Source organism: Liolophura sinensis, chromosome 1 (genome assembly GCF_032854445.1).
Source record: "Liolophura sinensis isolate JHLJ2023 chromosome 1, CUHK_Ljap_v2, whole genome shotgun sequence".
NCBI lineage: Eukaryota > Metazoa > Mollusca > Polyplacophora > Chitonida > Chitonidae > Liolophura > Liolophura sinensis.
This window is the reverse complement of record NC_088295.1, coordinates 13,395,195-13,412,429: the sequence shown is the minus strand read 5'-3', so window position 1 is coordinate 13,412,429 and position 17,235 is coordinate 13,395,195. Positions and strand designations below refer to the sequence as shown.

Here is a 17,235-nt window from a genome sequence, read left to right as displayed (position 1 = left end):
AATTTCGTACTCAGCGAAGGTTCAGGTCGATTGTCTGTTATCGAACTCGTGGAAATAAAAAGACACTAACCAAAAGACCTGCTTTCCTCGACCACCGCTCCGCCAATATATGTCCGTACTCGCTTTAAAATATATTTATTATGTCCATTTGTCACATCTATGAAGGCTTCCATGGCACACACTCTTCCGTAACTTACCGCCATCTTCCCAATCCGCTCACCGAAGAGTATATTCCATGGAAGCCTTCATGGCTATAATAAATCGATTCTAAATCGAGTAGGGACATGTGGTCGCGGTGCGGTGGGTGCGATAGATTGGTGTCCTTTACTTGCATGCACCTAAATAAAATATACATGGCTATGAGATGAACAGCCTATTTATGGTGTGTGCTGTTTTTACCTTAGCAAATCAAAAAACAATGTTTTTGACTAATAGTTATCTGGCAAGTGTCAAGTTTCATGCCCCAAAAAAAAAAAAAACATGAAATTACTTTGAACTAGGCCTAAGTCATGTGAAACTGAAAGTCTGTTGAAGCTATAGCAATCAGCATTATGAGCCGATCGCGGATTTGCGAGTGATTGCTAGGACACGTCGGCGCTTAACGCCGTCACGTCTTCTCACGGTTAGAGTTACAGAGAAGAAAAAACGCTTTTCAAAATATTCATGATTGTGTGTCATAAGACAGTGAAAATCTAATGCTGGGTCGGTGGAATTCCTGATATTTTTTCCATAATGCATTCAACATGGCGGCTATCATAAAAAACCCGAAGTTCGGCGGCCATATTCACCGTTTCTCACGAATACTACGGGTAAATGGATTTAACTTACACTATATCTATAGGCCTCTCTTCGTTCGGTATTACATTAAACTACAAAAAAGGAAAAAGGAAATGGCAAATGAAACAGTTCAATTTTTGGCAGTAGATTCGTCACAATATCCATACTCATTTACATGATAGTTCTGTAAAGAATGAAAACGAACGCATGCAAAAGATTTTAAAGCATGCAGTATATGGCATGCGTTTATTTAGCATTTCAAAATATGGAGTTTCGGTATATGTAAAAATAGACTTCTGACTGCATGCTGCAGCACATATTAACAACTGTTTGAAAGTTTATTATTCACACAACATCCCAACAAATCTGTGTTATTTCCATTGTTGATATCCATGACAACCTGTGATAACCGTTGGATGAAAATACAACCTAGAACTTCAACGAAAGTATTTCAAAGAGGCACCAGCAGGGAAGCCATAATTGTTGAACACGTCCATAGAAATATACAGCACACAATCTATCCCTTGTCCGCGGTATAGTCAAGATTTACAAAACACTGACTGTGACTTCTCGATATGACGCTCAGCAATAACAGTACAGTGCAAGAACTATAGTCATACACAGGTTTGGACTGGTGACTAATGAATTGTTTGACGTCGTCAGAAACATTTACATTTAGGTATACTGTTCTTATGTCAACAGAGGTAATATATTTAATTAAGAGTTGCTATATAACAATATATTGTACTGAGCCCTAAATGTGAAATGGTTGGGGAAAAAAATAGAAAAAAAACACACACACAACATTCAAAGTGTCAGTTATGTTGTTTTTTTTAATTGACCAACAAAAATGCGCAATTATGTGCGCACGACTTACCAAAGATCAACAACAAAGATCTCGTGAGGACGACATAATTGTGCATTTTTGTCGGTCATTTATCTCGTTCTATCTTGATATCTTGATTTATTAAGTCGTGCGCACCAGATTTTTATAAGCGAACGACTTATTTAAAAAAAACTGAAACTTTAAAAGTTGTGTTGTTATTTTTTTTTTTTCTGTTTACATTTTTTTTTGTAACCATGTCACTTTAACTATTCCGTAATATTCGGCCTCTTGAACTTGTTACAGGAGGGAATAATATTCAAAGCAGCTAATGCGTAAATAATTGTGTAGGAATCTTTAAGCCAAACTTTGACAGCATTTTCCTTGATCCATTCTGAAAATGCATCTGGGAAGAGATGCGTTAGTTTAGAGGCCTGCCTGTTCTATGTAGTTAAGCTCTCTGGCCAGTTGACATGTGGCACACGGTCCGCAACAGGACATGGTGATACAGTCGTCACACACAGAGCCCTGTAAATTATAGAAACCCGCAATAAAACAAAACTTCTTACATATTCGATTTGTGTTTTACGATGTATTTTTCGTCGTCAGAACTTACGTGTCACGTCAGATGTTTGTACAGTGTGAGAAGCACTTAACAGAAACGTCATGCCGAATCCACGTATAGTTACTGTAACAAAACTGTATGAGAAGAATATATAGTTGTATATAGTCAGTTAAGTAGATAACAAAGCTGTCTTGGGCTTGTTGGCAGGCAGTATGAAAAGTATAGTACAGAAACATAACGTTAGATGTCTGTAAAGCTGGGCGTTATGGGAAGTATATAACAGAGACGTCACACCAGATGTATGTAGAGATAGATAGACAGGATGAGAAGCATGTAACAGAATATTACAGAAACGATTCGTCGCACATCTGTATAGCAAGGCGATATCAGAAATATAAACTCTGTCAAAAAAGAAACGCAACCCCCGTATTTTAGAGATTTTAATATTTAGTTTTAGGACGGCACAACTTTTTTCTTATTGAAGACAGAAGTCAGAAATTTGGCAGAATAATAAATCAAGATGGTCATGTTTAAAACTGTCTTTTCAAAAGTCATCTCACAGACACCAGTTGCTCACCAGGGGGCCTCTTTCTCAGTATCTCGTATGACCACCACGAGCTGCAATCACTGCACGGCATCTCCTTGGACAAGAACGGATAAGACGCCAAATTCTCTCCTGGGGAATGGCCCTCCACTCCTCCTGTAACGCAACGGCGAGCTGTTGAAGCGTCTGTGGCGGTGGCTGACGTTGACGCACGTGTCGATCCAGAGTATCCCACAGGTGTTCAATAGGGTTGAGGTCTGGTGATTTAGAGGGTCACGGCAAGACATTGACGTTGGAATCCTGCAGAAAATTCATTGTTGCATGTGCAGTATGAGGCCTGGCGTTGTCCTGTTGAAAAAGCTGTGTCTGTCGGTCAATAATCGGGTCTACAGGCACGTAAACCCGTTTCTTTCAGGCAGTTCCTAACCGTTTGAGCCGACACTCTCCTCAAACCTGGTATTTATGTGGCAGTCACCGTTGGTAGGGCATGCCGATTACGCAGGTGAAGGACCCGGATGTACCGATCTTGAAGCGGGGTCGTGATTCTTGGCCTTCCACTTCTCGGGCGATCGTTGGTCGAATTAAAGTTGTTGTAACTGCTCCAAAGTCGGGATATCGTTGTTTTGTGAACATTTAGGTGTCGTGCAATAGTACCAAAACTTTCTCCGGCTTGAAGACAACCAATGGCGATATTTCGGTCGGCAGCACTCAGTCGCGGCATTTTACCGACTGCCTTTCGTCGACGAATGAATGAATAAAATACGAAAGCACATGGGCTTTTATACACCCCCACACTATAACTGCCACTGAGATGATTTGCATGTGAATGGTTCTGTGTGCGACGTCAACAGGGTCAGTCCATGCGTTGTGACGTAATAAGCAATAAAATACACTTAGGAGAGAAAAGGCAGTTGTTTGGATGGTAATCTTCATTAAAAACGTGTATAATTTCATTACATTTGGCTAAAATTTAGTTTGGAAGCAATAACTTTATTCGAACGAATTTTTGTTATCCGAGGACAGGGGTTGCGTTTCTTTTTTGACAGAGTTTATAACACAGACGTCACATCAGATATCTGTGGAGGTAGTTAAACAGTGTGAGAAGTACATAGAATAAGCATCATATACGTCCTTATAATTACACTGTAAAAAAGTATACATAACAAAAACCTCAAAAAACATGTCTGTATACTTAGACAGTGTGTGGGAAGAATATATAATAGAAACGACACCTTGGATGTGCACGTGTATAGTTAGAATATGGGAGAAGTGTATAAAACAGGAACATCGAGCCAGATGTCTGTATAGGTTAGAAGTAAGAGAAGTATATAAAAGAATGGTGACATGAGTATCCAAACATATGGCCCCTCCCCACGTTTCCCAGTTGGTAACTTTGGTCAATGTGCAGCTGCATGTTAATCAGCATATATTGGATAACGCACAGCTGCATCTTACATGTATATACCATGTTTTAATTTTAACACTTGCCTCAAACGCTATATTTTCTCTGTATATTTTATCTTAACTGTATATACACTGTATATGTTTATGTAATAGATGTACATACATTCAGAACTACTCTGATGTAAGCAAGTGTATGAGTACCCATGAAAGTCTGTTGCATTGCCTGGTGGTATAGGGTAGCTGTCGGTAGCTCCCTCAGTACAGCACACCATACTTTCCTAAAACTAGTTTGCATGCACGCTGCTTTCGTAGTTATTCCACAAGTTCTTACTGAAAGACTCTGTACAGTGAAAAACGGCGTGACCCTTTAGGAATTGTGTCATGACACTGCTCGTGACCCCCGCGTCGTAGCCACGGTGCGTGCACGCTTATCATTATATCCACCCACAGTGCACAGACTATATGCATTCGATTCTATGTCGACATATCATGCTAATTACATCTACTTACCTTGTCGTGTGACTTTTAGAAAATACTACACAACCGTATGGTTAATTTTAGTTTTTTGTGTAAATATTGTTCTCTTTTAAAAATCGGCTTCTCACTTTCTTTGTATTCGTTATGTATTTTTTCAAATGTATTAATTTTGTGTGTGTACCTTACACCCATAATTAATCCTCACCCTGGCTTTTTTATGTGGAATAATTCTACAGAATCATTCACATATTACTCATCTACACATGGATAATGACACAGACTCTTCTATATCTGTTCCACCTCAAAATACATTCTCCCACCTACCATTACCTCGTCCACCGTCCCAACATATAATCTTGATATTATTGACCACATGTGCTTCAGTCTAATTGAACTGAATGACTTTGAGGTATCTAAAACACATACTGATGACAATGAGCATGAAATTGCCTACTGGGGTAATTTAGACTCTCACCTGTCCAACTACTACAGCCCTAAAAGTTTCATTCAACACCTAGAAACCCTCGATTATGACAATCAAAATCAGTTTTCAACATTTCATTTCCCTTGGATTTTCGGAAAGGTGGCTCAGCCCGTTAACCGAACGCTTATATTCCATGCCAGGCTACACTTTATATTCTGCCTCCAGAGATAAACGGAAGGGAGGAGGTGTTACACTCTATGTTAATAGCTCTTTTTAGTCTTGCAAGATACGCGATGATCTTTCTTTTTTCGATGAAGATTGTGGATATGAGTCTTTATTTGTGGAGATCGCTACTCCATCAGATGTCTGTGTTGTTGGAATTATTGATCGCCCTCCAGGCAAAAACGTGTGTCTTTTTAATGAAAACAAAGCTACATCCCTTCGTAATATACCCGCAAACAAAAAATGTATCATCTTAGGTGACTTCTATATAGACTTATTCAAGTGTGATAGCCATTTACCATCAAAAGATTTTTTTGAACCAATGAAGTATGATTACCTTTTCCCTTCCATTACAAAACCTACTCGAGTGTATTCTCGCTCTGCTACCCTTATAGATAACATCTTCACAAACTTGCGTGCTCAACGCAATTTCTCCGGTATAATTTTTAACAGATATATCTGACCACTTCCCTATATTCAATATCTTCTCGACTAATGATTTTTCGAAAGAAACATCAACTTACTCTTTTCGAAAAAAGACTCCAGAACAAGTCAATCTGTTTAAAGAAAATGTTCAGAATATAGACTGGCATGACGTTGTATCATCGGATAGTGTTAATGATGCTTTATCCTGTTTTACTCGGAAGTTATCAATAGTTTAAGACATGCTTTTCTCTTGTGACCAGAGACAGCCAATTGAAACATACTCGCAAACCTTGGGTCACACGAGGTATTTTACAGTCTATATTCGAGAAGAACAAACTTTACTAGTCTGAGCAAAATAATGGAAAAAAAATAGTTGTAAACATGACAAATGATTTTCGACAGCCATTGACATCATTTCGCCCAACCAATTTGGTTTTAGAACTGGGCACTCTACTACCTACTCCATACAACTACCTCGTACCTGCCAAAGACGCCAAAACAACATTCTGTCGTGTCTTTCCTTGACCTGTCAAAAGCTTTTGACACTGTCAACCACAAAATCTCTCTACAAAAACTCAAACACTTTGGGTTTCGAGCTAGCAGGGCTCAATGGTTCGAGACCTGACAATCTGGGCGATCCCAGTCAGTTCACTTTGAAGAAAATATGTCAAAAGACCGTAAGGTAGATTGTGATGTTCCCCAGGGCTCCATTCTCGGTCCTATATTATTTTTATTGTACATTAATGATATCACACCATCATCAGATATTCTGGACTTTACATTATTTGCTGATGATACCAGTGTCTGCACTTATGCGCCTACAACCGCCGAGGCTGTATCCACTATATCTGTAGAGTTGCATAAAAAAATATTCGATTGGATGACAGCTAACCGCGTGTCCCTAATATTAATGAAACAAAATGCATGCATATAAATGTATCCAAAAATAAGGCACTTCCGCCACCGTTATATTTGCATGGCGTTGAAATAGCCAGCCTGCAAGAACATATGTTCGTGTGAGTTTATTTTAATTCAGTGTTATCTTGGACATCTCACATTAACTTTATTAGTAAGAAAGTATCTAGAAATATTGGCAGCATCAAAGACATTCGAGCGAATGTTAACAACAACAACAAAACACTACGTATTTTGTATTTCTCTTTAATATTCTCTTATCTTTCTTATGCAAATGTTTTATGGGGTAATCTCCATCTCTGAGTAATTCCTCCGAAACGCATCATCCGCCTCATCACTTTCTAACAAAAACTGGATCCTTGCTACTGGCACATAAATTCATTCACCAATCACTCTCTCTTTCTCACAAATTTATACAGCTGTTCAAAAGACAATCTGATGTTCACAATTACCCAGCCAGATCCTATTCTTTAATCTCCATGTGCCTTTCCTAACTTAAAATCTATCAACACATTCAATTAGATCATCATCCCCAAGGGAGTGGAATAGACTTCCCCCAAGCTCCAAAGTAATCAATATCACGTCTTTATTCAAATCCAGGTTATAAGATTTCTTAATTATTAATATTTAATCCACATTAGTCATACAATCTACGAGACAGAAGGTGTCACACGAAATATTATTCACACCATTGTATAGTTAACTTACGTGTTCATAGTGTTACACTTCTGTGTGTTTTTTTCCAAGTAAATTTGTTTTTTTGTTAATACAGTCGTTCACTAATTATCGCTCCTCACCAAGCATATGTCATCTCAGAAAAATGTCACGCCAGATATATGCATAGGTAGGCAGTATGAGAAGTATACAAACGTGACCTCAGATGTGTTTTTAGTTCCAAAGTATGAGAAGTATATAGCACAAACAGCCAGATGTATATAATATGTTAGGCAGGATATAACAGAAGTATATAACGGAAACTTCTCGTTAGATATCTGTATATTTAGTTAGGCAATAGGGCAAGCATATAACATATGTCACGCCAGGCGTCTCTATACTGTGTTAGACAGTAAGTATGGTTACACAGTATGAAAAGTACATAATAGGAATATCACGCCAGATGTGTGTATAAGTTGGGCAGTGTGTGAAGTATATGAGAGAAATGCCACTTCAGATTTCTGTATAGTTATATCTGTATAGAAAAGTGAATCAGCACGAGTAACTGGATCTAGTTTTAATTCAAAACTCACCTGTATGCCTTGTTCTCCTCTGAGTTTGGCCCTCAGTGCAATCATAGCGCCGGGGACACAGACTGGGACACAGCAGGACTCACCCATCCTCATTGACAAATGACACTCGTAACATGGTAGGCAGAACCAGCCGAGAAGACCTGTAGCCGACCCAATTAAAACTCCTTTCATCTAGGCTCACATACTTATTTCCTTTGGTTGTTAGTAAACGTCACACTCAAGAATTTTTGACCTATATAATGGTACAGTGAGTTTGAAGGGTGAAGGAAATTGGAATGCCCGGGGTAAACCACTGGATCACTGCACATTGTAAGACCAGAGGCTTTTAAAGGGCGCTGAACTGTTGCGTCCGCTTATAATTGCTCTCACCAGGGCCTCACGAATAGTGTCAAGGATGGGTGTCAAGCCGCACCTGGTGCATCATTTAACCACTGGGACACGACCGGCTACAGGACACCTATTAACGGCACCAGAATTACTATTACATTTGATACAACTATTGCTTGTTCTCGTGACATGATCCATCCACATTGTAATTTACGTCCCTGAAAGAAAATATTTAAATGGAACTGACTGGTTGTTGTTTAACGATATACTCAAGACTTTACCCACTTACCTTTAAGGGTTACAAAACAGTTATATGTACATAGCAGACGTGTATGGAATAATACGTACAGCTTGTTATGTCCTCAAAACATCCACACACAGGGGAGCTCCAAGCTCGCACATTCTTAAAACGCGGGCCTGCGCCTTGGGGCTGTTGGACTATCACCGTCGTCTGACTCTACAGAAATTTAACAGTATAGGTAGAGAAGAAACTTTAGCAGAAACGTTTATGTTTTGCGTTTCAAAACAGCATCCAAATTCATGGAAGTCCTATTTAAATAATACATTAGGTATTCATCGGAGACAGAGTTTTGACTTATTTATTTACTTGAATTTCTTATTTTATCAAGATTTTTTCACTTATACAACGGCGGCCAGCATTGTGTGGGGGAGGTGGGGGGGGGGGGGATCGGACAGACCCCGGAAGAATCCAACCACCATCCGCAGGTTGCTGTCAGACGTTCTCTCGTTCGGCCGTTGAGAAAACCAGCTTGAGCTGGACTCGAACTCACAGGGAAATAGTTTTGAAGATTTACTCTTACACAGAATAAGGCTTCCTTCATACATTTTGCCCCGGAAACGTTGAAAGACATTGCATTTCATTCGGAATACAGGTAGGAGCTGGAGAGACAATCATACATCAAGTGATCATTGATACTTACAAATCTGTCCACAAATCAGAAAAAAGATAGTCAATAACTGAGAGAAGAAAACCTATCAAGGCAGACTACCTCTCAGTATGCAGAGCACAGTTCTAGGACTGGCCATAACAGTCTAGCCTTATCAACTCGCTATCCTTTAAACTCGCGAAGATCGGAGGAAAACGTCGAGTAGTAGTTTTCGTTTGTTTTCGGGTTTCTTTCTAACAAGGTAGGCCAACGACCAAACAATATATGGGCTTTACTAAAAATACATGTAGGAACAATAATGTAGAGTATAACTTTAATGGAACGCTGCGAGCCCTTCGGTGCGGTCTCGCCTTCCCGCTTGGTGCAAGCATATCGAGTTGGTAAGGCTGGACTGTTAAGACGAGCCCTATAGTTGTGCTATATTCGCTAGATTTAAAAGAGCTATTTTAACGGAAGATGTTATGCGCGCAGTGACTGTTGGAAACTGAACGCCTTTTCCTGGGAGAACATGGCAGATGCATTCAATATCGGAGGTTTTAAACCTAAAGTACTGCTTACAGGGACGAAAGTATTTCCACTCTGTCTTGGTTATTTATTTTCTTACTTTGTAAGTAAGATTCATATTATAGTCAGTAGAGAACGTAATTCCATAAAAAAAGTAGTGTAAACAATAAAATTTATAGAGAATAATGCGGGTAGAATAATTATCAGTACAGCGTGTTACGAAAGTGGTTTTTATTTACATTAGATAAGGTCGTTTCCCTGTGGATTTCTGACGTAAGTGACCAAAGCAATGGAGATGTGAAAGGCTAAAGCACGAACCGTAGTCAAGTCAGTAAGAGGTGTGGTTAAGTTATGTACTCAAACTTGTCTTCCTCAAGTGACTTCACCATTTGTCGCCGTCAAAAAGAAACGAATGTCAGAAAGCTATTGATATAGATTACTTTCCGTTAAGAAACTTGTTTGCATTTTAAGTTTGTAACGGTTAAATGTCATTCATTTCCTTGACAACATATGACTCATGCACATGCATGTATTGAAAGAAAAGAATTTCGGAACGCAGCGTGCCAAACTATAGCTAATACGTTTACACTTAAGACGACTGGTAAAACCTCTAAAAACCTGATGATTCGATAGGGTCGCCTTTTCAGTCGATGGGCTATATCAGAATAATAGAGGAATACATGAATTACACTCTAGCCCTCTTTATTCATATAAACGTAGAAAGTATGTCATTCGTACATACTTCTGCGTGTTCTGATGTGTCCCACTGAAAGAAGCTAATGTACTATTGGCCTATCGAGATCAAATAACACACTGCCACACCCTCTTCAACAAGACTAAATGCTTTTGCTCGGAGATATTTGCGCATCTCTGTTCTCCTTTTTACCCTGTACGTTGATGCTAGATGGTTCAAAATAGAACCAAAATGAATGAAAGTCTTTTTTTCACTCAAACATCATGCAGGTTTAAAAAGACCAATGTATTCCTCCATGAATAACCCCACGAATGAGTAAGCGATCCGATATTAACGTGGAACACAGACTATATTCTCAAAGTTGTTATACGTGTTCATCCAATGACCAAATGTAGCCGTATGTATTATGCGTGTACTTACGGTATGGTTGTAGCCCTGTTGATAGGGCTGTGCCTGCTGACCGTATTGCGGTGTCTGTTCCATTGCTAATGGGGCGATGCTGAACAAACAGGAATATAACTTAAAATTAAAATGTGTCACATTTTTATGGTTTCTATACACAGGTGTACATATCAGATGTTTTTAACTCCAGGCCTTGCCATAATGTTGCCAAAAATAAGGCTCCAACACTAATGGCTCTAGTTTTCCTATAGTGCGCCATAACGTTGACAGGTCTGTAACACGTCTCAGCTGTTGATGACAGGAACGTTTGTATTACCTTACTTGCTTCTATGTAATTGTACCCTTGAGTATAAAACTTCACTCCAAGTGAATTACGGTTTGACAATCCCCAAACTTGTCAATTTCCTGTGCTGTGTAGAACTACCTCCTCGACACATCACGTCTAAGGATAATATTATTCTAAGCCAGTACACATTTTGGGACAGTCTCCGTCTGTATTACGATGGCACAGTGTTGGCAAAGTTTCCGTCTTGGGATATTACCCGTAGCAATAGCTTCATGTTGGGATAGTGCCCGTGCTTTCTTGGCGAAAAGGTATCCATATCTTTCTGATGTTCATCAGCCAAAGAATCCAGGTGTAACATATCCATGAAAGCCTCGAATTAATCATCTTTCACGGAAATATATAAGGGTATTCAAAAGCCTTACTGGCTGAATCGAAAATTATGTATGTACCGCATCATTTATTCATGATTTAATTTGTCCGGAAGCATATAACATCTACTTACTTTCCTTTGACTGTATTCGGTAAGACCAAGAAGGTTTGTCAGAAATTGGCCAAGGTATCCATCCACGGCAGCTATGGCGCTGGGTATACACAACGATAAATGTTTCTCTAACAGGAAATTAGAAGCTATTTTGCCGCTAAACGCTGGAACTCCTCGAACGTCGCCTTCCGTCGCTGCCAGGCCTTAACATTTCCGTTTACGTACCCGGAGGCCCGACATAACGAGAAACGGCTCATTACACCCTATCCGCATTTTGTGCAGAGATTTGCTCCTCTACCCTTTCTAAGTGGGGTGAGGTGGACTGTACAATACTTCCCTATATACCTGCGAACACAGAGCGATCGTGGGATTACCCCCGGTCTCTGCCCGATTTCCTCCCACCATATGGTCCCCGTGAGTACACCAGTACACCTTTTCATGATTTTTCCTGGGGTGGTGGGAGTGAAATAAACAAGATAAAAATCTAAAAACGACAGGAACAACCATACCTGATATTTAGCCTCTAGGATTCTCACGCAATATCTGACGACTTTGTGGTGGGTAATGATTTGATATCCAGTAATAATCTATAGTGTGATCTGCGAGCTATAGAGATCAGCGATGGGCCTGTCTGCACATCCTCTGCATACCTCGGCGCTCTTCTACCAGAGGCCTCTGATTGGTGGTTAGGTGAGGGATAATACAAGCCATTTATTATAGGCAACGCCCTATTGTGAATGAGTGAGTGCTAGAAAAAGTAAGCATGTGTACAGGCCATGCTTCAAAGGTTTTCATTCTGATTCCTCACTCCTCAATATTCTAATTACACACAAAAAAGTCGGCGACCTTCGTGGCCGCGCCAAAGACGCGGAGGGAGAGGAACCGCGTTATCCTTGTTCCGTGGGGGCACGACGGTCGGGGTTTTGTTAAAGCAGCACCTTCCGCGGGGTGACGAAAGTCGCGGTATCAGCCTTCCCATCAGTCAGCAATATGTCATATCGGTTATCTGCTATATACAGTCTGTGAACTACAGTGACGGCAGTGTTTACGAAAGCTCCATACCTAATGTGAAACAGGTATAACTAAGGTCCACACAAAGGTTATAGTTCTTGTGCAGCTTGCCCTTCAAAGGTCAGAGCAATACAGTGCTGAAAGTAAGGTACTCAGCGACCCAGAAAGTTTTCTGCGAGAAAGTCGCTATGCATGCTACGGTGGACTGTTAGTGCCATTCGAAATTTTTGAAATTTTCTACTGATCTACAATGATTCAGATGATTTTGTTATGAAACTTATCATTATTTATAAACAAAGAATCATGATCAAACTATATGCAAAAGGAAATTAATACAGAAGCAAAAACATTTCAAACAAAATTAATAAATTCAAGCAATAAACTTCGAAAAACAGCACAAAAAGTTTTCTCCGCGGTGAAAAGGTGAAAACCACTTTACACCGCGTGCCAAACGTTAACTTGGAGAAAACCTTTACTCGTGGACAAAACCTTCACACAGCAGAGAAAACATTTACGTTCAGGATCAGTTCATTTTTGCATACTCTTATATTTTCGAAATGTTTAACCTTTACTACTGTGGAGAAAACATTTTTCGCTGTATTTCGCAGTTTATTGCTAAATTAACAATTGTGTGTAAAATGTTTTTGTTTTTGCGTTTATTTTCCTTTGCACATATTTTAAGTTCTTTGCTGCAAATGCTAAGTTTTTACTAGATCATTTGATCCTTGATCACTTGATCCCTGTAAATCAATAGAAACTGTTAAAAATTCCGCATGGCACTAACGGGCCACTGTATCATGCTGCATGCGATCGACAGTTAGCCAAGGATATAGTTGAATTTTTATGTACAGAGGCAATTGGACGTATACCCTCTAATGTCTATCTATTAATAACGTCTGTTCGCGTAACACAGAAACTCAAGGCTTAAATCTGATCACAAGTAAAATTTGTCATCATTCTTCAAACTTTTGTCATCAGACAATTAGTCAAGAGTTTAATCTACATGAACCATAGGATGGCGACCAGCATTGTGGTGGGAGGAAACTAATAAAGCCCGAAGGCGGACAGCACAATTCGAGGGCTAACCTTAACAGTCTAGTCAGACTCCTAATGTTAGCCCTAAATTATTCTATACGGCAGTATGATTTACGACAAAGTTTAGCTTTATTCGCCAATTATACAAAGAACACGGACGACATTTAGTACTGAAGTAATTTATAAACACATGAGCTAAGAAGACACCTTTGCCATATAGACTGGATAAAGTGGGGGGGGGGGGGGAGGGCGGTCGTGGGAAAGCTCCCTCCCATTCAGACGAAAACGGTTTGAGTTTCACCATACTTAACATTGATTTTCAGATATCTGATTCCCTTCACATCTGTATGTATATATTTTTTGTGGTGAAAACGTTTTTAGAACGAGCCCCTGGGCGTCTGTAATTTCAGAACTTCCTGGCCCAAGGCAACCCCTGTATTCTGGGCTATTTGTAATAGGCTGGGATAGTCCTTCGCCTGCCTCTCTCCCCACCATCTCTTAAGCACACACACTCTGAAGAATGTCTATTGGCGTGACAATCTAATGTTTGAACACAATTTCTACTTGATATGGTGGCTAATAGCGGCCACCTAGATCGCGACCTTAAACAAAACCGCGACCTTCGTGCCATCACAGCTGACGTGAAGGTCACAGAACTGCTCTTTCCGCGACCTTTGAGCGTTCCTCGCCCTCTGTGTCTTCCGTGGAGACACGAAGGTCGCGGTTTTGTTAAAGCCGCGATGCATGTTCGCGGTAAAAAATCGCCATCATAATTTGACTTGACAACCATGGCCATTACAGTAAACCACATGCAATGCCAACTTATTACCGGTAGAACGTTCCTTGATTATTGTGTACTTGACGCGGCAGTAGAATTTCCAGTATAATCTCAAGTTTATTTTTACTTATTTATTTATTAACAGACGAAAGGGGCTTGAGATTCGCCCTCGCTCACACAAGTTTTCAATTATTAGATTGCGTTCACATATGTTTACATATTGTTTTTAAGGGTTTATAACGTTTGAAACCTCAGAGCTTCCTGGTCTAAGGCGGTCCCTGGATCGTAACCTATATAACTGACTGAGAAAGTAACTCCAATCACCTACTACGACCCCCATTACCCATCCACACTGAGAACAGGTTACTGCCCTAACAAGCTTGAACCCAGTTGTCACGTCACAACCACGGCCATTACAGCAAACCATATTGAATACAAACTGATTAGAACGTTTCTTGATTATTATGTACATGACGCTGTAGTACATTTTCTACTAGACATGTGTCTGAATAGAAAATGACGCTACAGAATAAATATAATTATAAACAAGTGACGCTATGGTTTGTAAGCGTCACTATGACTTTTCATACCTAATACCATATAAACCTGGTCGGACATACTGCATGGAAGTCCAATATTAATTCTTACTGTTCAAATCTTAACAACACCATCATGATGACGTGAACGGAGCCTATCTAACTTTGTTCAAAAGCCCAGCTAAAACCATAAACTGAAGGCAACAAGAGAATCGACCTTTGGGTACCATTTTCGACGCTGGGATCATGTTATTTTTCTGAAGTTTCAGATGATAATTTGTAAATGAAAACTAAACGAACGTCAACATAAGTATAGATAAGTATTCAATTCTTCAACAAAAAACTGGACCACCACATCTTTGGCTCTTAACAACATATGGCTCTTATTAAATGCACCACAGTGCCATCACTTATGCTATTTGCACTTACTGTGAAGATTTTTCGTCTAGTTAAAGCCAGAGGTTTTCAAGTTTTCATGGACGATTCATCTATCAAGACATCTTAAGACCCAAGCCAGGACACGGTCAATAATATAGATTTTGCAGACAGTACGCCCCTGTGCAGCATTTGCCTTTGAGAGTTATGCCCCTTCCAGTGCAAAAACACTTTGACGATGCCCAAGACGCACATGTGATCGTCTGTATGTATATATGTATGCCTGAGGTTTAACGTTGTAGTTAACAATTTTTCAGTCATATAACAACGAGGAGTCATTAGGCGTGTGTGTACATATACTGTGTCTTCTTGTGACAGGGCGAGCCCATGCCGCCAAAGTGCTGCCGTCACTGAAGTATCATGCCGAAGACACCTGACATGACACCCCACCCAGTCACATTATATTGACACCGGGTCAGCCAGTCATGTTTCCTTGCTCTAAGTTCTCAATGCTGAGCGCCTAGCAAGGCAGCAACAAGTACCATTTTTAAAGTCTTTGGTATATAACCCGACTTCGAGGCGGACCCTGTAGCCTAACAACTATGCCACTCACGCGATTAGGCCTACATGTGGTCGTCTTCCATGCTGTTACTTACATCGACTATATAGAAGCCATGGAAGGACAAAGCCAAAGTACGATAAACATCATTGTCGTTGTGGAGACTTCATTACAGTTCTAAAATTCTCAACTTGTTGAAGATTGTGTACAAAAGATTCGCTAGACTCCCTTGAGTCTGTGAGGAGGAAAATCCGAAAAACAGATCTATGTGGAATGTGGATGCATGGAGACATTTTTTATTCGATATCTCATTTCCATTGGATTACATGGAGACAGATGAGACCTTTGGTAGGCAGCACGTATATCGTCTTGGTTGATGGATAGTATATGATCATTTATTATCGGAATTAATGGGAATTAATTGGGATGGGAATTAATAAAATGTGAAATAGGATATTTCACTGCAACATTTTCCGAAAGGGAAATAATCAGCAACAGAATAATTCGAAGAAATTATTGAGAAGACTTAAAAGTACAGAAACAAAACTAAGAGAAAAAAGATACAGTTAAGGGCTTGGTTATAAAACCTAGATAATGATGAAAAGGAAAAGTATTATTTGGAAGTACAGCTTGGTGATATGAAAAGAGAAAAATGCTCTAGATGTTTTGCAAATAAAACTTTTATAACAAATTATCTGGTGACCGGCTCAGCACTGAGAGCTTGGAGCAAGGAAACCGGACTGGGTGGGCATGTGTATAATGTGATTGAGTGCATGGAGTGTCTGGTGTCTTCGGCATGATAGTTCACTGGTGGCAGCACTTTGGCAGCATGGACTCCCCTGCTGTTTAATTGATTCCTGATCGCCATATGAAAAAATGTTACGTACCACATAAACCTCAAGCATGCATACATAGGCCTACAAATTATCAGATGATGCACGCCTTTGTCACACACACACGATGTGCTCTGAGATTGGAAATTGAAATTGTATGAATTCTCATATTCTGAGAATGCAAAATGCTATAAAACAGCTGATACATAACAAGTGCTGCGCGTGTGATCTCCACGTTGAGCTCTACAAAATCAGTCGGAAAGATTTCAAAGAAGCTCTTCCTGGCACTTCAACTGAACATTGGAGAGAACATTAGATTGAATTATGACATTCTTGAACATTGCCAACCAAAGAAATCAAAGGTCTTATATCCTTTGGACGTGGGTGGAATGGGTGGGGGCGCATGGGGGTGGGGTAATTGTTAGAGTGAGTGAGTGCTTATAGGGTTTAACGTCGTACTTAGCGATTTTTCAGTCATATGATGACGAAGAGGCCATTGAAGTGCATATATATGTAATGTGCCTCGTTGCAGGACGGATTTCCACAACTCTTTTATCTAGTCCTGCTGAGACGACTTACCTAAGGCAAGTAAGGCGCCCCATCCGAGCCATTGTACTGATACGGGTCAACCAGTCGTTGCACTATCCCCTTACAATTTCTTCTTTTAAGGTCTTATAGGTGT

The 17,235-nt window shown here is 39.9% G+C and overlaps 1 protein-coding gene across 3 annotated transcripts; it reads right to left on the bottom strand.

Moving 5' to 3' along the window:
* Positions 1-949: 949 nt before the first annotated feature.
* On the bottom strand, positions 950-15,316 carry LOC135482153 (cornifelin homolog A-like). Of its 3 annotated transcripts, none has more exons than XM_064762009.1 (5): positions 15,216-15,316; positions 10,678-10,756; positions 8,500-8,608; positions 7,825-7,964; positions 950-2,128 (listed from the first exon to the last, which is right to left on the bottom strand). In XM_064762009.1, the coding sequence occupies exons 2-5, from the start codon at positions 10,738-10,740 to the stop codon at positions 2,027-2,029; spliced, it is 414 nt and encodes a 137-aa protein (XP_064618079.1). In that variant the 5' UTR covers positions 10,741-10,756; positions 15,216-15,316; the 3' UTR covers positions 950-2,026. The 3 variants fall into 3 exon arrangements, with proteins under 3 accessions (XP_064618079.1, XP_064618077.1, XP_064618078.1); XM_064762007.1 differs by lacking the exon at positions 15,216-15,316 and adding an exon at positions 11,936-12,077; XM_064762008.1 differs by lacking the exon at positions 15,216-15,316 and adding an exon at positions 11,448-11,813.
* Between the last annotated feature and the right edge of the window lie 1,919 nt (positions 15,317-17,235).